This window comes from Schistocerca gregaria, chromosome X, assembly GCF_023897955.1.
Source record: "Schistocerca gregaria isolate iqSchGreg1 chromosome X, iqSchGreg1.2, whole genome shotgun sequence".
Classification (NCBI taxonomy): Eukaryota; Metazoa; Arthropoda; class Insecta; order Orthoptera; family Acrididae; genus Schistocerca; species Schistocerca gregaria.
Window position 1 is genome coordinate 684,304,254 of NC_064931.1, and position 23,504 is coordinate 684,327,757.

At 41.5% G+C, this 23,504-nt stretch overlaps 1 protein-coding gene and 1 non-coding gene across 2 annotated transcripts in view; one reads left to right on the forward strand and one right to left on the reverse strand.

Annotated features, from left to right (window-relative positions):
- LOC126297764 (serine hydroxymethyltransferase, mitochondrial-like) overlaps positions 1-23,504 on the reverse strand; it is a 113,919-nt gene that overhangs the window by 44,171 nt on the left and 46,244 nt on the right. Inside the window, exon 4 of the mRNA XM_049988939.1 lies at positions 8,992-9,192. Within this exon, the coding sequence (XP_049844896.1) occupies positions 8,992-9,192 (201 nt within the window). The remainder of the gene's footprint in view (positions 1-8,991; positions 9,193-23,504) is intronic.
- Trnal-caa (transfer RNA leucine (anticodon CAA)) lies at positions 11,628-11,702 on the forward strand. The gene has a single exon. It is a non-coding gene; the product is annotated as a tRNA-Leu (tRNA).

The following is a 23,504-nucleotide window of genomic DNA, read 5'->3' on the forward strand; positions in this document are numbered from 1 at the left end:
CCCGTCCCACACCAGCCAACAAGTTTCTTTCGGATGTTGTTCCCCTTGCAAAATAAAATCTGGTCTGTTATTCACAGTCCTTTTAATAACAGAACATCACCTCTCCATGAAACTTTACCTAAAAAGTGAATTTTGTTCTTAGACTTCAATATAATTAAAAATAATGGAGTAACTGGTGTTATGTACTACATTTTATATTTATAATCGAGAACTGTCCTATATGTTTTAAGTTTTTGATATTTAGCATACTTACTACAGCTGTTAAACTTTATATGGTAAGAGGCTAAGCGTTCCTTTTAAACACCTGTGTAAATAAAATTGCACTATAAGAGTGAGTGTGTGTGTGTGTGTGTGTGTGTGTGTGTGTGTGTGTGTGTGTGTGTGTGTGTGTACTGTAAACATAGACTGGTCTGATTACGAAAAACGTCTTTGACAGCACTTCTTGGCATTTCATGTCGCGGACAAACAAACATTTAAGTCTCTGTTCCTTTCATGGGTTTCACCTCAAATGTAGCAGTTGTCCCAATTGACTCCTTTGAAAGATCCTGCGTCTTTGTCCTTTGCTGAAATGTGCTCACTTCTGTCCGTCTATTTTCAAAAGCAAATGCATGTGGTAGCCTCTCGTGTTGCCTTTTATCATTGTCAAAAACAACCAAATCAATCCTATTGTGCTTTGACTGCTGAACTTCATGGTCTCAGTAGAAAGTGTCAATTTGTTACTGAAGTTCACAAAGAATCCTATGCCGATTCCATGGTACGCGATGCTATTATCCCATCAGCGCCTGACAAAGAAGTTAGGCAACGTGCCCTTCAGTTGGCAAATCCGACTCTAGATGAAGTCCTATCCATCGCTCAGTCTTTTGAAATTTCTCGCGCCGCTGAAGCACAAATAGAGACATGGGGTGGCGTCAGGGAAATACAACATCTGTGCGATGTTCACGGAGCGTGTGGTGTGTCCCCACAGACTGACGTGGCTGCAGTATGCTCCTAAGTGCAGCCTCGGCCTAACCGTAAACAAACCTCTAAGAAACTGCGGCAAAACCCACGGCAACTTCCTTCATGTCCGCGGTGTTTTACAAAACATTCACGAGAAGATTATCCACAACGTTGGGCCGTGTGTCACAAATGGAAAAAAAGGGGGTTATGTGTCATCCGTTTGCAAATCCGACCGCATATATGATGTTCATGAACATGACGCTGATTCCGATTCTGTGTTGTCTGTCAATTGTACTTCTTCCCTTTCAGGGAAGTTATTCCTCACTGTCCAAATACTTGTTCGGGATGTTCGCATGCAGGTGGCTACTTGTTCTGCTGCCACTATCATCAATCCTCAGACGTATCTTCAGTTGGGTTCTCCAATCCTGCCACATGTCACGAGGCAATTACAAACTTGCAATAAACAGAAGATTTCTCTCTTGGGACAATTTGATGCTGAGGTATCTTACAAATCTGTCATTCACATTGTTCCCATATTTGTGGTCGACCACAGTAACAGGAAGAATCTTTTTGGTTTCGATGCCTTTCGTGTTTTTTGGTTCTCCATAGATGACTCTGTCAATATCGTCTCTGATGCTATTCCTTATGCTCAATTTGATTCCTTGTCGACGACATTTTCATCCCTTTTTTCTCCTGGGTTAGGCTGTACAAACAACTTTGAAGCTCATATCATGCTCAAACGCACTGCTCGGCCTAAGTTTTTTTGGGCTCGGCCCATTCCTGTGGCCCTTCGTGATCAGGTCAAATGGGAGCTGGATTGTCTCACTGCTTCAGGGGTCTTGCTTCCTGTAACTTCCAGTGAGTGTTCCTCTCCTGTCGTCATCATTGCTAAGCCAAATGGTGATATTAGTCTCTGTGACGATTTCAAAGCCACTGTAAACGCTCAATGCCTTATCGACACTTACCCTATGCCTCGACCTGAAGAATTGTTCACTAAACTTGCTGGAGGCCAGTACTTTTCTAAACTTGACCTGTCAGAAGCTTATCATCAACTTCCTCTCGACGCTGCTTCCCGGCTGTTTCTGGTCCTTAACACGCCTTTTGGCCTCTATCAATACCAACTATTGCCATTCGGGGTTGCCAGTGCCCTTGCTCTCTTTCAGTGATTCTTGGAACAATTATTGCTCACTGTCCCTGGTTGTATAAATTACCAGGATGACATTGTTGTCACTGGCTCCACCACTGACGAACATCTTCAAAATCTCCGTACACTTTTTCATGTCTTACAGACTGCCGGACTTAAGTGTAATCTTCAGTAATCAAAATTTTTTCAGGCATCTATCGCTACTTGGGGGTTTCAACTCTCTCGGGATGGTATTCGTCCGCTTCAGCAAACTGTCGGTGCCATCGATGCCCTTCCTAGCTCTACATCTGCTAAGGAACTGCATGCCTTCTTGGGGAAAATAGCATACTATCACAAGTTTTTTCCATCTGCTGCTTCAGTGGCTCACCCGATGCATCGCCTGTTGCATAAAAATGTGCCTTTTCACTGGTCCACTTTCCAGAAATTGAAGATTATGCTGAAACAGGCCCCGGGCCTTGCTACTTATCGACCTGGCCAACATCTTGTTCTTGCCACAGACACCTCTCAATACGAGGTTGGTGCAGTCCTTGCGCACCATTTTTCTGACGGTTCTGAACAACCCATTGCTTATGCCTCCAAAACTCTCAGGATGCCCAACAAAAGTACTCTCAAATTGAAAAAGAAGCTTTGGCCATTATTTATGTTCTTCATAAGTCTGGTGTTTTTCTCTATGGATGCAAATTTCATCTTGTTACGGGTCACAAACCACTTGTTTCCTTGTTTCATCCATCAACGTCACTTCCCGACAAGGCTGCACACCGCCTCCAGTGTTGGGCTCTTTACTCGTCTCTTTTCAACTATGAGATCATTTCCGGCTGACGACTCAACATGCAAATTCTGATGCACTGTCTCGCCTTCCCATGGTTCCTGATCTGGCATTCGATAGGGACGAATTTTTGTGTTTCCACCTGGATGTTGCCGAGCAGCGGGTTGTGGACTGGTTCCTCATCATCGGGGACCGGCTGGCGGCTGCTACGGGTTCTGACCCTACCATCTCCCGGGTTTTACGCTGTATTCAAAAGGGTTGGCCAGATTGTCTGTCTGCTAAGACTTCTGATCCGTTGCGGAACTACTACGCTTTGCATTACCACCTCACCGCTAAGGATGGCGTTATCCTCCTTTCCACCAAAAATGCTTCGCCGCGTGTTGTGGTACCTACGTCTTTGTATGCTTCAGTCTTAAGCCTCCTTGACCAAGGGCACTGGGGTGTGTCTCGCACAAAATCTCTGGTGCGCTGTCATGTGTACTGGCCCGGCATCGACTCTGAAATCGCACACATGGTCACTGCCTGCGGCCCTTAGGCGTCACAGGCCGCCACCCCGAAGTCATCTTTGTCATGTAGCCTTCGCCTAAGAAGCCCTGGGAGCGTATTCATGCTGACTTCACGGGCACTTTTTTAGGTACTTATTGGCTTCTCGTTATTGACGCCTACTCTAACTTTCCTTTCATTGTCCGTTGCACGTCGCCTACCACTGCGGCAACCACCAATACTCTAGCTCGCATTTTCTCTTTAGAAGGCCTTCCCTCTACTCTTGTTACTGATAATGGTCCACAATTTGCATCTTCTGATTTTGCGGATTTTTGTGCCTGTCATGGCGTCGTGCATGTCATGGCCCCTCCATTCCACCCACAGTCAAACAGTTAGGCTGAACGACTGGTCCGCACATTTAAGGCTCAGAAGAGGAAACTCCTGACTTCTTCTGCTGCTGCTGATGCGTTTCTCCAATTTCTGGATTCTTACCGTTTCACCTCCCATGGGCGACCACAGCCTGGCGGAGCTCTTACATGGCTGACAACCCCGCACGCTACTTCTTCTTCTGTGGCCTTCCACCTCACAGCAGTGTGTGCATTCACTTGGCCGGTTCACCACCGACGACCTTGTATGGGTATGGGGATATGACAGGCAGCCAAAATGTAGTCTTGGCCGCATCTTACGACACCGTGACCGACGCCTGTATGAAATCCAGATGGACACGGGTGTTTCAGTGCGTCCTTCGGACCAGCTTCGGCCTCGTGAGCCGGCAACTCCTGTTCTGGATGCCGCTACACTACCTTCGGCTCTACCTGACGCTCGGGATACTGGAATCTCTCATTACTCACAATGCAGTCCTCTCACCATCATATCGGTGCCAGCAGAAGAACTGACGCAACTAGGAGATGTGTCCATGCAGGAACCAGATAACCATCATCTGTTGGAACAACTCTAATCGCTTCCTTCTCCTTCGGGCAAGGACACATCGCCCATGTCTCCTGTTATAACAACCGGACTTGCTGCAATGGGCAGATCGGTGCACGGGGCCCCCAGCAGATTCGACCCCCACGTCTCCTGTCATCTCGACCCGTTACCATCGCGGACACTTCCGTCCATAAGGGAAGCCGCCTCTTCGAGACTTTACGGCCAGTCAAACAACACCTATGGATGTTAGCAATCTACAGGCCACCTCCATCAAGACCTGTGCAAACAATTCAAAGGGGGAAAAGTGTTGTGACTTGCCGATCTTTGAAAGTGCTGCCGCGCAGTTACACGCGTCCTCTACATGCGGCGCTGTCTGCCAGCCATGCAGCAGTAGCGCTACCTAAGAGGCCAGCCAGTCAGCAGCCACTAGACTTGGACTCAGTTATGATTTGACTGTTAAAGTGTACACATGTCTTACTCTGTTTACTTGATCTGTGACTTTCATGTATTGCGTATTCCTTGAAATATATTTGTTGAACTTTAAGTTATTACACATGACGTACAACCGATCGCACGGTGCAAACTTGGATGCCTTAATGATGATCTTTGATGATCGTTTCACTTATGTTTATGTAGGTGGCTGCTTAGATACAGTGCAGCAAAGTTTAAAACCTGTGATGTGGTCATCTATTTTTCTGCAACCATATCAACTGAATAATGCTATTTGCCAGTAAATTAGCATATTACACAAATGTTCTCACATTTATTTTTGACAGAATTCTTTTATATAATTGAAGATACATGTTTTGACGATGAGTTGGGTTTTACTCAAGTCTAATGACTTATAATACATAAGTAAGAGCACAAATCATGCAGCCCGTACATTGGTTCAACTGTTTGCCCTGCTATTTTTCTGATACTCAGTCTGATACTTGTACCTTTATTGTTCTTTAATCTGTTGCAGTTGTAACACTTGATAATGGCCTAAGGCCGAAATCTAGATTGTGGAGTAAAACCTGCTGTACAGCAAAATGGCAGTTATTTGTTTCAGAGAGTTTTATATGACTGTGCTCCATACAAAAAGAAAATAAATAATAATCAGATTGTAACAATACTTAGAAAATGTACTTTTTGTGCAAACACACACTTTTTTAAAAACTGAACACTACCTATGGACATTAATAAATGAAAAGTAGGGTAAATTAGAATGTCAATGGTGTTTGTTGCAGGATTCCAGATCGAGTTGTTTATGAGATACTGCATTTTGAAATGTTTCCACACAGACACTTGTTTATGCCATTCAAGCTGCATAATTGCTAGGTACAAAGTAGTTGTTTGCTTAAAATGTGCTTGTGTTTTCCTTGAGTGCACTCTGACATGCTAGTCAGTCAGTGACAGTTCAAGCAGTAGGTTGATGGGATTTACCAATGCAGGAAAAAACAGAATTGTGTATGGAGAGTGTAGGAAGATTGCAGTTCACTCTTATACAGTGTATGCAACAAAACATCACAATGGACATCAACCATCTCGACGATTTTTTATCAACCTCTTTAACCAGTTATGTGACAGAGGCAGTGTAACACTTAAACAACATAACAGAAGGAAACAAGCAATGACAGAAGAGGGGGAAATTAATGTTGTTGTTGCTGTTGCAATTGATCTACATGTTAGATCCCACAATATCACATGGGGAAGTGTCATGAGTCAGGCATGTGTCCTACTCATTCTCCATTGACAAAGGTTCCATTCTTATCATATCTCTCTCCATCAAGAGCTGCATGGAAACGATTATGAGAATTGTGTCAACTTCCAAACATAGTCATGAAGACAGGATACTCCAGATGTATCACATATCTTGTTTAATGATGAAGCCACATTTACCAATCATGTCCAGGTAAACCGACAAAACATGCACTATTGTGATGTTGACAGTCCCTGTTGGCTTTTTCAGGTGGAACTTCAGTATCTATGGACTGTGAATATGTGGTGAGGGGTTGTGTACTATCAGCCCATAGGCCCATGTGTACAAGTATCACAGCCTCCTATCTGATCATCTTCCACAGAAACTCGAAGACATTCCTTTGCACCTGTGGTACCAACATGATGGCTGTCCAGCCCATAGTGCACGAAGTACTACAGCATTTCTTCATGAATTGTTTCCAAACCATTGGATTGAATGCTGAGGACCTGCACCTCAGCAGGCACATTCCGTGAATTTAACAGCTGTAGACTTTTTTCTGTGGGAAAGCTGAAAATGTTGACCACAAGGACATACTGACTATACCCGATGACATGCTACAATGTATTACTGCAACCTACTTGGAAATTTGTGCTGAAATGTCTGAACATATTTTATTGGGCAAGGAAACCCTTATGAATAATAAAGACAAAGATGGTAGTGATACTTTGAACCCTTTTTCAGATGAAGATCTGGATGTGGCTGGATGTACTGATTCTTTAGTACCACAATGGTACAAGAAGGTATTCTTCCACTGACTGACTTGTGTGTGCTGAACGCGAAAACAATTTTTGAAATAAAAAGAAACAGAACATGCCACCGGTAAATTCCACTTTGAACTAATCCACCAGCTGCTGGATAAATTTCATGAACGAACACGTAAAACTGACATCCAATGGACACCAAAGCAAAAAACTTAATTTTGACAGCAAAATTAAGAAGGACATTATCCAGGATTCGTTGGGGCATCAGACAAAGAGTATTTACTGCTAACTCACAGTGAACAATGACATGCATAAGATGCAAAAAGTATGATGTTGATCTTTGCATGGGGCCATGATTTGAAAAACAGACACTACAGAAATATTAGGTGGTTTGATTAAATTGTATGTGTCACAAGAAAAGGAAAGTAAAAAGAAAAGGTAATAAAAGTAAGGTTTTTAACCCAGTCAGTGACAGTCCAAGGTCTGTGTCAATGAGGATGCAAAACCAGAAAACTAAATCGGACTCAACATGACAAACAGAAAAATAAAACAGCAAGCAGGAGGCAGGCAGAATCTTATGGTCAAATTTTTTACTGTGGAGAATTCAGTTTAGGTTCGAGCCAATAGGCTTATCAATAAATCAGTTATACCAAAATGTTCTTTGTTTAATTTTGTGTCAGGTTATACGAGACAATTTGCTTTTAAAGTTCAATAATTATTATTTATTTATTATCAGAGTAAGAATTGTTTGTCCAAGTTTTGAGTGACTTTGGGAGGAACTGATTGTTTACAAAATTTAAAATGTATACGTCTGGTGTTGATGAAATGAAATTGGGTTATAGGTAAATATATTGGTACTGTAAATCTCAAGTTACAAAATTATTCAATTACAAATACAGAAGTTTTTATTATTTTCTCAGCTTATGATAAATGTATAACAGAAAGTGTGGGTTGGTTCAGAAGTTCTCTTTCATGGTTATCGGGAACTAATACTACTGTGAGCTTCCGACGTAATACTGATTTTACAAGGAGTATTATCGAAGAGTGGTTCTAAGTGTGCTGCAATGTATGATTAGCCAACAGTGGTGTGCTCCCTGTTGCAGCCTGCAGTGGCTGTCAGCTGAGTCAGCTGCCCACTGGCCAGGTACACTATATGTTCATCCTGTCAGCCGGTCAGGCCGGCAGGACACTCAGCTCTTGCAGCTTTGAAAGAGTTAATCTGGTCTCTGAAAGCCATATGCTGATTTTATCCTATTCAATAGGTCATTTACGTTATGTTCCATATCTTTCACAATAACACTTGGGTCATTTGCAAGGAGATTTTTTTTAACCATCTGTCATGTTTAGTGGCATATTATTGGTAAGTACACCAAGAATAGCATGTTCCATCCAGTTAAACATGTGTACCAGACCACAAATTGAACTCAGATACATTACTTTCATGGAACACACACCTCTGATTGTACTACTCAACCATACCTCACAGAGCAACGCAAAGCTTAAGTTTGCTACCAATTCCTCTCTGGTGTAATTCTAAAATTCCACAAAGGCTCTCCCGTATTTGCAGCAGGACTAGTGCACATGGATAGAAGGATGGAGTGCTCAGCACAACTTACTTTTTACAGATACTTATACTCTGCTAAGCAGCGACAACATATCATTTCAGTAGCCAACTTAAGGATGTGATTAAGTGAAACCCTCTGCAGTATGCTTTTTCCTAATGGTGCTACTCCTGTGGCGTTGGGGGTGAATGTCTGTGGTGTTGGGACAAGTTTAAGTTTTGAGTCAGTCTGTAAGATATTCTTTGCAACTGGCCACACACTACCAGTGAAAGTTGTGTACCCTCTTAAGAGAAGCTATCTAGAACAATTTTGTCTTGTCACAAGTGTGGTGAAGCATAAAAATATATCATCTCTTCATATGCATTAGTATAATCACATGCAAACTTAAGTAGGATGCTAAGACAGAAACAACTGTCATAGCATTGCAATTTCATGAATGTCACTAAACAGCACCTTAAAGGCAAACCTGTATTGTTATTACTTTTTTCTATTACCAGCATTAATATGGCTATTTTGATCTAAATGATGACGATAACAGTCTATTATGAAAAAAAAAATTACATTTGTAAAACTAGTTTGAAAATTTATGGACACAATCTAGGAGGAACATATCTTTGTATTAAAAAGCACACCAGTTTTCAAATTGTTAGTTTCACTATGAATTCCCAGTTCTTTACTCTATTATGCACAGCAGTAACAGCAAAATTAGGTGCAGAGAAAATTTCACTCACTGTCCTCCGTGGGGCAAATCAAGTCCCATGATGCGGTCATGTGGCTGCATCAAGCCAGTATATGCAGCAAAGTTGGCAGGCGAACCCGACAGAGGCTGAACGTTTACACCCCATTTCTCTGGATCTAGAGAAAATGCTTCTAATGCTCGTTTCTGGCACAATAGTTCTATTTTGTCAATGACTTCAGTTCCTCCATAATACCTGAAAATAATTTACAGAATAATATTAGTGACTTTCATGTAAGAACTGTATGAGAAATCTTTAAAGTTTCACCAATAATTCAATGTATTATAATGCAGCGCTCTTCCCTGCACTCTCTCTCTCTCTCTCTCTCTCTCTCTCTCTCTCTCTCTCTCTCTCTCTCTCATGCCTACTCCACATGGTAGAGGTTGTAAAGTAACCACTGTAGCCAATAGCCAATAACATAATGCTGGTCTGCAACTTTATGGTTTATTTCTGCCCTTGGTCATACATTACCAGAGGCCTCTTATCCAATCAGATGATTTTGTTTGCAGTCATACACATGTAGAATGCAGTGCTGTATTCGCAGAAAAGTTGGTAACTATCTGACTGATTTGTACCTTTACGAATGAGTTGGTGTTGCTCTTGACAATTAGTGATCCAAAGTTCTCCTTGACCACCTACAACACTTATGAGTGTCCCTATCATGTAGATTTCTTTTGTAAGTCTAAGTCACTTTTTAAGAGTTAACAAAAACTTCTTAGTTTAACTGAGCATCTCACCTGATGATCAGCTCATTGGTTGGGTGGTTGGTTGAGGCTTAAGAAACTAAAGGGCTTGGTCATCATCAGCCCCTGTTCCAGGGCGAGTTCATCCAGAACTAGTGACATCCATGAAGTATATGTTCTGATAATGAAAGTATGAAGGAGCTATAAGACTGAGGCATTGAAGGCAATACTGATGCCAGAGCCAAGAAAGAATTTATGGAGAAGTACATGAATCAGTCTGGTATGGCAGTTAGAGCAGATAAGGGATCCCTAAGGGCTTGTCTAATGACAAGAAAGGACCCCACCCCTCTCTGTATCCCTGTCAATCCAATAAGACTGAGAACAGTTACAGAGGAAAGAATGTCTTCTGGTCAGCAGATTCAGAACAGTAAAAGTGAGAAGGCAAAAAATTTAATGGACATCAGTTGGACAGTTAATAATAAAAATAAGAGGAGAGAAATAGATAAGACATCAGGTTGGCACCTCTGGGGGCCTGCATGCGATGGGAGTCATTCCACCTACAGCTGTCCCATCCCACTCCATTGTAGTCCAGGCGCTACAGAACACCCCTAATTCACCAAAGTGCTATGCATAAAATAGAAAATAGGCTGCAGCAGAAAATGAGACAAACTGAATCTAAATGCAATTAAAACCGAGTAAGTGAGGGACAAGAGAGTGAGCTCTGTGATGATGCCGACCAGCGTTAGGCGAGCAGTGGTAGTTTCATCTGGTGACTTCAGTTATATATTTTATGGAAAGAACAACCATGAGAGCAGTTTTTTATTATTTTTTTTATTGGTTGTGACAATGATTTTTATCAGATGGTCTGCCTCATGTGCCATGATGTCCATATGGTTTTATAAATGTTAATCCACGTTTCAGATCCAATGATGGCATCTTGAGAGTGCTGAAACCAGTCATCTAGTAAACGATATTGAAGCGATCGTGGCTTTTTAATTATTTCAAAAAACAGAGTTATCGCCCCATGACACACCATGTGTTCACTGCAAAATACAATATATTTGTCCCTGTAAAGGCATCCCTATCAGTTTGAGTACACATTAAATATTGGATAAATTGTTTTGCTCCCAGATGTCTAGCTTGTCCCTCTTCCCATGGGGTAGCCATAGTCAGGGTAGAGCAGTAGGGTTGTAACTGTCTGCACTAAAGAGTCTTGATTCCTGTCATAAGGCATGGTCGGATCAGAACAGACACTGTTTTGTTGCAATTTGATATGTTTCATGTATGAAACAACAGCTCTGATGTCACCTACTTCGATGAAGGGCTCTGCCTACAGATACCGCACAGCTGCAGCAAAGGTCATTTGCCAAGAGGGCTGTTGCTGGGACTCCTGATGCACCATGAAGACGGGCATCTACTCTTTGGCATGCTTGGGAGCTAGCAGCTCAGACAACAGCAGTGAGATTAAAACTGTGTGCCGGACCGAGACTCGAACTCGGGACCTTTGCCTTTCGCGGGCAAGTGCTCTACCAACTGAGCCTCCCGACCACGACTCACGCCCCGTCCTCACAACTTTACTTCTGCCAGTACGTCTCCTACCTTCCAAACTTTACAGAAGCTCTCCTGCGAACCTTGCAGAGCTAGCACTCCTGAAAGAAAAGATGTTGTGGAGACATGGCTTAGCCAAAGCCTTGGGAATGTTTCCAGAATGAGATTTTCATTCTGCAGCAGAGTATGCACTGTTTCATATCAGCGCACACTCCACTGCCGAGTGAAAATCTCATTCTGGAAACATTCCCCAGGCTGTGGCTAAGCCATGTCTCCCCAATATCCCTTCTTTCAGGAGTGCTAGTTCTGCAAGGTTCGCAGGAGAGCTTCTGTAAAGTTTGGAAGGTAGGAGACAAGGTACTGGCAGAAGTAAAGCTGTGAGGACAGGGCGTGAGTCATGGTCGGGTAGCTCAGTTGGTAGAGCACTTGCCCACAAAAGGCAAAGGTCCCGAGTTCGAGTCTCGGTCCGGCACACAGTTTTAATCTGCCAGGAAGTTTCATATCAGCGTACACTCCGTTGCAGAGTGAAAATCTCATTCTGGAAACAGCAGTGAGGTTCCTGTGTTTTCAGGTGGCTCAACTGAAATGGTACATAACCACCCAACCACACAGACGTATGCAGGCACTGTGCACAGATCATCATCAACTGTTAATCCATGATGTGCTATTTAAGGTGTTCCTCCCCATTCAGTCCAAATAACAGAAAAATTTTGGAAAATGAAGGCCAAACCCAGAAGGCAACCACAAATTACTTCAGCCAAAAGGTGGTGGATGACAGAATATTCTAAGAAAGGTAGGCAGAACCTAGGGAATAGCTGGGTGGACATCAAAGGCTGCCACCACAAGAAAGAAAGAGGAAGACGAGGAAGACTGTCAGAGATAAGAGATTGCACCACGGGAAAGGAAGTACTTGCTGCAATAGCTTGGGGCACTGTGCTCACTATGCACATATTCTCAAATGAGTTGTGAGCCCTGTGAGGGAGACTAACTCACCTCATAGATCTTTGATAGCAAACTATCGCATGCGTGCTTGCTGAATTATCTTTGTCAAACTGAAGTTCTGATCTTCCACAGTCTATGACCACATGTGATGTCTGATGTGCAGCTGACATATGAGTGGTATGGGGTACAATGGTCTCCTGAATGTACAGACCATGGGAATGATGTACTGCTTGTGTCTGGTTCCTGTCCATAAAGGCGATAGCTTTTACATTGCCTAATTGCAGCCATGGTGATGTAGATGTTTTGAACCACTTGGCATCTCCACCAAAAAGTGTCACATTGTAACCACAATGAAGTCTAAATCCAAAAGCAGGGTCATCAATGATGTGCATCATTTAGTACTGAAAGCATATTTAGTAGAGACTCCACATACAGCCAAAAATGAACTGGATTCATGTACAGAGTGTCCAGCTACTTATACAAATATTGCATATTCCAGAATACACAAACATTAGATATTTCAAGAACCTCAGAGGAATGATAAACACTAAATAACAAAAATCAGTGGTGATAGGGTTTGAACTGCCACCACACCAGCCAGCGATGCTAACCACTAAACAACCTTGTGTGCACTACAGTTCATGGCAATGAAATAACATTTACAGCTGATGCACTTCTTGATGAATATCAAAGTGGATTTCCAAAAGATCACTCATGTAGTAACAAGGTTTTTTCAATAAAAGAAATCACATGAAAAACAAGAGAATTTAAACCTGAGATCTTCAATGATTCTAAGATCTTGAGAAAACTTTTGGCCGAGTTGATCAAAATAAATTATACAAAACAAGCATGACAATTGCTATACACCACATCTCAAAAAAAAATTGCTTATATTTTGAAACGACTGCTCAAACTGTGCTCCAGCTCTAATGACCTCATCGTCGACAGGATGTTAGACACTAATCTCATCCTCCATTGATCCCACTGGGAGAAGAGACGATCAATCCGTTTCACAGAATGTGGTCGGCATCTGATGGATCCACAACCTCTCCCATTCTGGCACTTTCTCACCATGCACGTCTTTCTTTGGGTTTTCAAAGACATGAAAATTACAAGGTGAAAGATTCAGGCTGTATGGAAGATGTTACAGTGTTTACCAACCAAATCGCTGAACGGTAGCCTTCATCCAATTGGCAGTGTGGGGGTGGGTGCTATCGTGCAACAGGAGGATTCCATTCGACAACATTCCCAGGGCATTTTGCGTTTATGACGCAACCCAGTTTCTACAAAGTGTTTTCATAGCACCGCGCACTGATTACGGTTTCATGCTCTAGCAACTTTAAAAGCAGAGGATGGCTGCAGTTGAAGAAGAAGAAGAAGAAGAAGAAGAAGAAGAAGAAGAAGAAGGAGGAGGAGGAGGAGGAGGAGGAGGAGATCACCACGACCTTACCAGAACTTGTGTGAATAGCTTTGGATTTTTTTAGTGGGGGATATGTGGAATGTTTCCACTGTTGGCTTTGCTGTTTGCCCTTTGGCTGTCCGAAGGAGTCACCCTGTTGCATGATAACACCTGCCCCACACTTCCCACTGGACAACGGCTACGATTCAGTGATTTGGTTGGGAAATACAGCAATATCCTTTGTACAGACTGGACCTTTCACCATGTGATTTTCACATCACTGGCGACCTAAAGAAAGTCATGAATGGGTGTTATTTTCAGCTGGATTAGGAAGTACAAGAATGGATGCAGTTGTGGATCCGTTATCTGCCGATCACATTCTAAGAAACAAGAACTGATCATCTCAGCCAGTGGGGTATATGTCTTAATATGTTTGGTGATTACTTTTGAGTAGAATCATTCCATGATCCAGTTGTGGGAGTGTTCCATTTTCATTTGACTGCCCCTCATATTTTCAGATCATGAAAATAATAATACAGGAAAGAGAGGTCAAAGATAGTAATTAAAATCAAAGCAACTGAACATGTGTCACAATTTACATACCTGATCTGTGGCACGAGCTATGATTAAAGATATGATTATGATATAGATGAAATGCCACACAAAAGATGGAAAAAACTTAACTACAAAATGAGAAAAGACAGAAAAATGATCCCTCCATTACTACTGTATGGAACTCCCCCCCCCCCCCCCCCCTCTCACACACACACACACACACACACACACACACACACACACACACACACACACACACACACACACACACACACACCCTCCCTTTCATTTGTGGAAGGAGCATGGGGTGATGAGAGGAAGGATCAGGAGGGAAATGGTTAAAAAGATCGTACTAGGGTGAAATGTCTAGGTGCACTCCGGGGTAAGGGATGGTACCTCTGCAGGGTGTCAACAAAAAGCTTATGGAGCTCCTATGAGAAACTTCAAGAAAATAGTGTGGGGGTTAAGTGGAAGATGCAGAAAAAGAAAAAGAGATGCAAAGGAAGAAGCAGGTGAGCTAAGTTGGAAATCAAAAGAGGGAGTGAGAGACTGGCATGGTGTCATATGAATGGAACAGAGTGGGAACAGAGTGGGAACAGTGGTAGTGGTGGTGGTGGTAGGAGTAAAGGCAAAAGGAGAACAGGTATTGGCAAAGGCATGTTACGGAGTGTCCACATCTGTGCAATTAAAAAGTTGGTTTCACTGGAAGGAAGATTCATATGGCGCCTCAGGCAATGGTTGTAAAGCAACCTATGTAGCCAATAACATTATGCTGGTCTGCAACTTTATAGTCTATTTTTGCTCATGGTGATACTTAACCAGAAGCCATTCTTGCCCTTCAATAATTTTGTTTGTAGTCATACAGATGTGGAATACTGTGCAGTACTTTCAAAAAAATTGGTAAATGGTGTGACTGCTTTAACAAATGGCCCCATGTCTGATCACTAAAGGAGGAGTTAGTGACAGGGCTGGAGTAAGAGGTGATGGGTAGATGTGTGGGACAGTTCTTTTACATTCCCTGGATTCAGCTTAAATGGTTTCGTGAAACCATGGAAAACCTGAATAGGTATGGCCATATATATATATAAGCATCATGATACATGATTAGTTCCCAAAATTACTGAAAATGCCTCCAAACATCTAAGGGAGCATAAATTTACAATGGTTGGTACAATGTTGAGTGAAGAGAGAGCTTCCACCATAATTTGTAAAAACATGAGACCAGACTTAACTCCAGCATTTTCAGATTTCATGAGGAGAAAACTTTTGTTTCATAAGTCCCTCTGAAAAATAAAGTGATGTTATTGATGTCAATAATACACCATGATGCTGCAATTGATGATTCCACAGGTGATATGGCCAAATTGGAGAATGATACTTTCCACAATATTACAAAATGTATCGTTGATGTTGTAGCTGAACTTTGTGTCTCATATGATGGATCAAGACACAGTAGGCAATGACCACTGACACTCTTCTTTGCTCTAATGAAAGTGGCAGGAATTAATGCCCAAATAATTTATGATTCTAATCTCAAAACCAAATGTATGCATTGGAGATTCTTAAAGAATTTGTTGCTGAACTTAATAGATGCAAAGTGAATCAAAGATAAAAGGTAATCTACCTAGAGAAATGGCTGCAAGTATTCAACAAAAGTCTACACAACCATTACCTCAAAAGCCTCTCAACAAAGTCCAGAAAAAAGGCATTGTGTGAAATGTACAAGGAAAAAAGATCACAAAACAAAATGTACTTGCAAGCAACAGGAAACATTTTCGTGTTTTCCTACATCATATTGATTTTTGTTGCAAATTTAATATATTCAGTTATTTCAATGCAATAGCTTTGGACACAAGTCATTAATTTCAGTATTGTATGACTCAGTATTTGTAAGTGGTATGTGATTAATAATTAATAAATAAATATTTTGTTTTATTGTTGTCACTGTACATAAAAATATAGTATAATATTAACCCATAGTAATAACTTACAGGTGATTCAACCACTAATTTCCATGTTAAAATATTCAAAATATGTAAAAAAAACTACATGGGGTGTATTACAACCCACACGTCACTAGCATTAGAATTCTGGGCTACATCACTGCCATGTTAATAAAGAAAGCTATCACTAGTTACATTTCAGAATTAATTTTAATTTGTAAAACATTTTAAAAGATAAAATTTATAAGGTAATATCAGTTCCATGCCAAGTATTTGGGCTTGGTGTGGTTAATATGACCAACAGTATCAGCATACACTGAGGTTACAAAAGCCATGGGATAGCGATTTGCACACATGCTGATGGCTGTAGTATCCTATACACACAGTAAAAAAGGGCAGAACATTGGCAGAGCTGTAACTTGTACTTTTCTGCTGTGATTAAGGCCACACTACAGGAATTAATAGACTTTGAACACGGAATAGTAGAAGGAGATTGACACATGGGATATCTCACGTTTAAAATTGTTAGGGAATTGAATACTTCGAGATCCATCGTGTCAAGAGTGTGCTGAGAATACCAAATTTCAGGCATTATCTCTCACCACGGACAAGACAGTGGCGATGGTCTTTACTTAATGACTGAAAGCAGCGGCATTTGCACAGAATTGTCAATGTTAACAATCAACACTACATGAAAAACCACAAAAATCAATGTGGGATGCACAAAAAACGTACCCATTGGGACAGAGTGGCAAAATATGACGTTAATGGGCTATGGTAGCAGACAACTGATGCTTGTGTCTTTGCTAACATCACACATTGCCTGTAGCGCTTCTCCTGGCCTCGTGACCAAACTGGTTGGACCACGGATGACTGGAAAACCATGGCCTGGTCAGATGAGTCCCAATTTTAGTTGGTAGGGTTCAAGTGTGGCCCAGCCCCCATGAAGCCATGGACCTAAGTTGTCAACAAGGCACTGTGCAAACTGGTAGTGGCACCATAAATGGTGTGGGCTGTGTTTACATGGAACGGCCTGGCCCAACTGAACTGATCACTGCCTGGAAATAGTTCTGTTCAGCTACTTTGAGACCATTTGCATCCATTCATGGATTTCATGTTCCCAGACAAAGATGTCATATCACCAGACCACAATTGTTCACGACTGGTTTGAAGAACATTCTGGACAATTCAAGTGAATGATTCGGCTATGCAGATCCTCCAAAATGAATTCCATCGAATGTTTATGGAACATTGGCAACACTTCCATGGTTATGGATGCCTGTAGAAGCAGTATGGGTCAATATTTCTGAAAATGACTTCCGAGAACTTGTCGAATCCACGTCACGTCGAGTTACTGCATAATACCAGGCAAAAGGAGATCCGACATGGTATTAGGATGTATTCCATGACTTTTGTCACATCAGTGCATGTTTCATCACCAAATATTTATTAAAAAAAAAAAAAGAGCTCACTAGCCTAATCACTGACCTGAATGGAGATTTCAGTTGTCTTGGCTTCAAGTTGGTCTTAATTACTGCACATCAATTGGAGGAATGCAAAAAAACAGAAAATTGCACCATTTCTGTCACTCTGATATTTATCTAACAGTTCTCTCATTTGATTACATGCCACCTTATTCCTATGCTAAGGAATAAAATGGCATAGAAAGCTTCCACCAATGCACGGAAGTATATATATAAGTGTTAATTTATAAAGAGTTTACATCCACATCTACATGGATACTCTGCAAATCACACTTAAGTGTCTGGCCATGGGTTCATCAAACCATCTTCATAATAATTATCAATTATTACAATCTCTGACAGCGGGCAAAAAAACAGACACCTATATCTTTCTGTGCGAGCTCGGATTTCCCTTATTTTATTGTGATGTTAGTTTCTCCCTATGTAGGTCAGCATCAACAAAATATTTTTTGGAGGAGAAAGTTGGTGATTGAAATTTTGTAAGAAGATTCTGCCACAATGAAAAACGCATTTGTTTTAATGATGTCCACCCCAAATCCTTCATCATGTCTGTGTCACACACTCCCCTATTTTGGGATAATACAAAATGTGCTGCTCTTCTTTGAACTTTCTCAATGTACTCCATTAATCTTATCTGGTAAGGATCCCACACCACGCAGCAATATCCAGAGGGGGGCAAACAAACATAGTGTAGGCAGTCTCGTCAGTAGATCTGTTACATTTTCTAAGTGTCCTGCTAATAAAACGCAATCTTTGGTTAGCCTTCCCCACAATATTTTCTATGTGTTCCTTCCAGTTTCAGTTGTTTGTAATTGTAATTCCTCGATATTTAGTTGAATTTACGGCCTTTAGATCTGAGTGATTTATCATGTAACCAAAGTCTAATGGATTCCTTTTAGCACTCATGTGGATGATCTCAAATTTTTTTGTTCGTTAGGGTCCACTGCTAATTTTCACACCATACAGGTATCTTTTCTAAATCATTTTGCAATTTCCTGTGATCTTTTGATGACTTTATTAGTCGATAAACGAAACCGTTATCTGCCAACAACCTAAGACAGCTGCTCAGATTGTCTCCCAAATCATTTACACAGGTAAGAAATAACAAAGGGCCTAAAACACTACCTTGGCGAACGCCAGAAATCACTTCCATTTTACTTGAAGACTTTCGATCAATTACTAGGAACTGTGACCTCTCTGATAGGAAATCACGAATCTAGTCACATAACTGAGACTATATTCCATAAGCACGCAATTTCCCTGCAAGTCGCTTGTGTCAAAAGCCTTCCGGAAATCCAGAAATACAGAATCAATCTGAAATTCTTTGTCAATAGCGCTGAACACTTCATGCGAATATGGAGCTAGTTGGGTTTCACAAGAACAATGTTTTCTAAATTCATGTTGACTGTGTGCCAATAGACTGTTTTCTTCAAGGTAATTCATAATGTTCGAACAGCCCGCCTGCTTGGCTGGGTGGTGACGTGCTTGTCTCCCATGCAAGTGGGCCCGGGTTCGATTCCTGGCTGGGTTGGAGATTATCTCTGCTCTGGGACTGGGTGTTGTGTTGTGTTGTCCTCATCATCATTTCATCCTCATCATCGGCGTGCAACTCACCCAATGTGGCATCGAATGAAATAAGACTTGCACTTGGCAGCCGAACTTCCCCAATGTGCCTATGACGATTTGAGCATCAGTGCTTTCTATTACTGCATGGAGCTCTGGTACTTTTCCAACACAGCTACAACAATTTACAACTGTTATACTGACGGTTCCTGTATCTATGTTCTTTCTGCGTTTGGTCTGCACCATTTATGAATGAAGCACTTTGTGTGTGTTCCCATGACCCTCTAACCTAAAAACCTGCCCAGTCCACACCACACAGCCCCTCCTACCCATGTATTCGCCTCTTGCGTATAGTAGACTCCTGTCCTATTCAGTGGAACCTGAAACCCAATCGCCCTTTCGCGCAACTCAGGAAATCTGCACCCTACATGATTGCAGAACTGCCTGAGTCTCTGATTCAGACCCTCTACTTGGTTCTGTACGAGAGGTCTGCAATCGGTCCTGTTGACTATGCTGCAAATGGTCAGCTCTGCTTTGATCTCACATGCAAGACGGGCAGTCTCTACCACTTCTGTTAGGTGCTCGAAACCAGAGAGAATCTCTTCTGATCCAAAGTGACACACGTCATTGGCACCAACATCAGCCACCACCTGCAGTTGGCTGCACTCTGTGCTCTTCATGGCATCCATGAGGACCTGTTCCACGTCTGGAATGACTTAACCCAGTATGCACATGAAGTGCATTGGTTTTCTTCCTAAGGGGTCTCATAACATGTTTAACATCAGAGCTCCCAACTATCAGTAATCCCACCCTCTGTGATTGTCCGGATCTTGCAGGCTGAGAGGTTTCCTCTGAAACAGGACAGGCAATGGGGTCTAACTCAGCGACAGTGTCAGCCACAGATGGCACCTGGAACCTGTTTGTCACTAACCAGGGGGAGGGGGCTTACATGTGGCTGTCTGGGAAGTTTTTCGCCACCTACTATGCCCTGGGGTGACCTCACACTTGACCACAGATGAGGGGTCAACCTCAGTGTGAATAACTGAGATGGCCACTGGTGAGGACTGATCAGAGAACTCTGACGTGCTGGATGTCTTTTGGATCCCCACGGCCAGTCCACAACAGTAGTGCCCATCCACTGCAGCCTCGAGCTGTGTAACCGAAGCCATCACAGTCTGGAGCTGAGAGCAAATTTTCACCAATTCGGCTCACATCTGCACACAACAATCACAGTCCCTGTCCATATTAAAGACCGAGGAAAACTAAACTATCCAGATAAACAGACTATCTGGCATGTGCTGCAGAACTCTACTGTGCATACTGAGGAAAATACAGGAACTGTGTCTAATAAATTAGATTAATATGCAGAGATTCAAAAACCTAACTACTGAAGCACTTGGGTGAAACTAAATAATTCACCTGGATTAGGAACTTTTACTATGCCACAAAATCTGTTTACTTTCCAATGCAAATGAAAACTTGAGAACTGTGGCTATTCGATGTTACATTAACACATGGAAACTCAAGAAATTAAACTATTAAAGCACACAGGTGATATTATAAAATGCACTCCTCGTTAGGAACTCCTAAAAGTCACAAAATCAGTTACTTCCCTGTTGCTGCATCTGTCTTGGCCGGCTGCTGGTGCTACTGCTGACGTGTGAGAAACTTTATGAATATATTTATGATTCACACATCTCACATAGCTAAAGTTTGCCTATTAACGATAACTTGCTTTACTAATATTTTATCTATAGAATATTACTATATGTGAGGTAGTAAATTTGAATTACCAACTGTTTTTGTACTCTTCAAATCTTAACTGACAATGACGATGGTAGTTTCCCTTATCTGCCCAGCACTTTGAAACTTACTGTGAATGCTGTTTCAAGGTGTCAAAAGAGCTGGCTGATATTTATGTGCAATTTATAACTTCTGTAACTACTGCCAAGCAACAAGAAGCTGCTGCTGCTGCTGCAAGGTGGCAGCAAGGTAAACAAATAATCTCAAGTAATACTCCAGTTAAACTTGCTTGCTAACTGTTAGTCCACTTGATTGCAAATGAAAAGATCACACACTCCAACAGAGGTAGCAGCCAAACAGGACAGCACAATGCACTACATTAAAACCCCCTATTACCAAAAAGTATTGAATTTTGTTGAACTGACAGTGAGCTTGAGTCAAAGCAATACCCTTCTGTTCGAGATTTCGCATCTATTGCCATGCTACAGCACATGCTGAAGGGCAGGTGTCTATTAATGATTGGTAGTTGGAATGTACAGAAAATAATAGTACAACTTAAGGAAATGATTGCATGGGATTGAAATGAGGACAGTATGCTTTCAGAGTATGTGCAGTGACTCTCAAGAAGTTGAAGAGACAACCACAATAGCAACTGAAGTGGCTAAGGTGGCTTGGAAGTTACATTTTTTTCCAAGGTAGAGCACAGCAGAATAACTAATCTTACTTATGAAGTTTTAACAAAGAGCACAATCTCCAACTCTCTTCCTATAAATGATTGCATAGTTCTTATATTACATCTACATCCATACTCTGCAAGCCACCCAACGGTGTGTGGCGGAGGGCACTTTACGTGCCACTGTCACTACCTCTCTTTCCTGTTCCAGTCGCGTATGGCAAATGGAAGGCCTGTACCAAATATTCTGATGATTTTATGACTTGCTGTACTTGCATCACAGGGCTTATAGCTGTAGGTGCCTCCAAAGTAACTTTCACAGGCAGCTATCAGTGTTACTAACTATATGTGGAAAACACAAAAATGTTTTAGTTTAGGAGGCTTTATGTCCAATAAGGAAAAAACACTGTTGCAGTGGACCCCAAAAGACTTATCATACTGGAAGAAATGCTCCCAATAGATGAAAATATTAGGCTTTTGAAAATGAACTATATAAGTACTCACAAAACTGTCAGAGACTGAAATATTATTGAAAAGCTGAATGATGCACATAAAACTTGGTGCTGAAAGAGGGCTAAAATGAAAAACTGATAAACCTCAGTAATAATTTAGTTGGCCTCATAATACGGGAGGTAATACATTCACATTAGCAGACATGAATCCTTCAGTGCTGAAGTATAAACTGAAGAAAGGAAATGACTAATATTGGTACAGTCTACCGTCTGACACAAACCATATGGTGGCTTGTAGAGTATGTATGTAGATGATAATGTACCTGCACGTAAGCTCATGTGATTACCTTTTTTTTTTTTTAAATTTTATTTTGGGAAAGGGGCAGGGGGAGATGGCACAAAAAAAAATCCTTAATTCATTTGGGGGCTTTACTGTACAAAATGCCGAAACTAGAATGCTGCTCGATAGTTAGTAATTAAAATGTCAAAAACAAACATTGTGTGAAATGTGGCTGTAGTAAAATCATAAGGACTATAATTTAAATACAGCAATCAGCCATAGGTATGGTATAAGAAGTTTATTCACATTTAACCATTGCCAATGTGAAGTTACGCCAGATTTAGTGAATATGGAACATGACGTGTAGTACTCTAAAACTTGCAAGGAACCCCTTGAGTGCGAGGTCACAAAAGGCCAATGACGTTTACAACATTTGACACCCCACAAATCGCCTAAAATGCAACCACAACATTGGCTCTAATGGCACCATGTGGAGGGAGTGTGGTATCAAATTGTTAGTATAGAATGAGGCTATGGTGCACAGTTGAACTGCTTAGTCTATGAGTAGCTCACAACAGTGCTACAGTGCTTCGGGGCATTGATACAAAGCAGAGCAATCGCAACAATAAACAAAGCCAACATCGCATTTTATCTGCAACAACAGTTGTCGAAGTTGACATTTTGTCAGAAAGGTACCCAAGTAATTTCTTAGGGCAAGGAAGAAGTGGTAAATGAGATATTAGCATTTCTGCATGATGATTCTGTGGGATGTGTTGTGTCGTATACACTCAACTGTGTGGACAGTTTACAACACAGGTAAATGACAATGATATGTGCTTAGCAAGTGAAAGTGATACTGAAAGAGGTGTGAAGCCATGTAGTTGGTCATACTTGTCACACAGGGACCCACAAATCCCCACCTCCAGTAAAATGTAGTAAAGGAGAATCTTTGTCCAAGGAGCACATACTAAACATAATTATGTACAAGAAAGATCATCCACAGCATAGTAAAAATAAATAAAAACAATTATGTACAGATTTTGAACAAGTCTGCACCAGTATGACTGTAATGCATAAGAAAATCTATGGGTATTCAAGGGACAACAAGGTGCCCTTGTGACAGAAACTGGTGCTTGTGCATTTCAAGGATACTTGATACAAGTTACAGGATGTGCACACAGTGACTCACTACATTATGCACATCAACTTGCACATGACACAGATTACAGTGATTTCAATGGA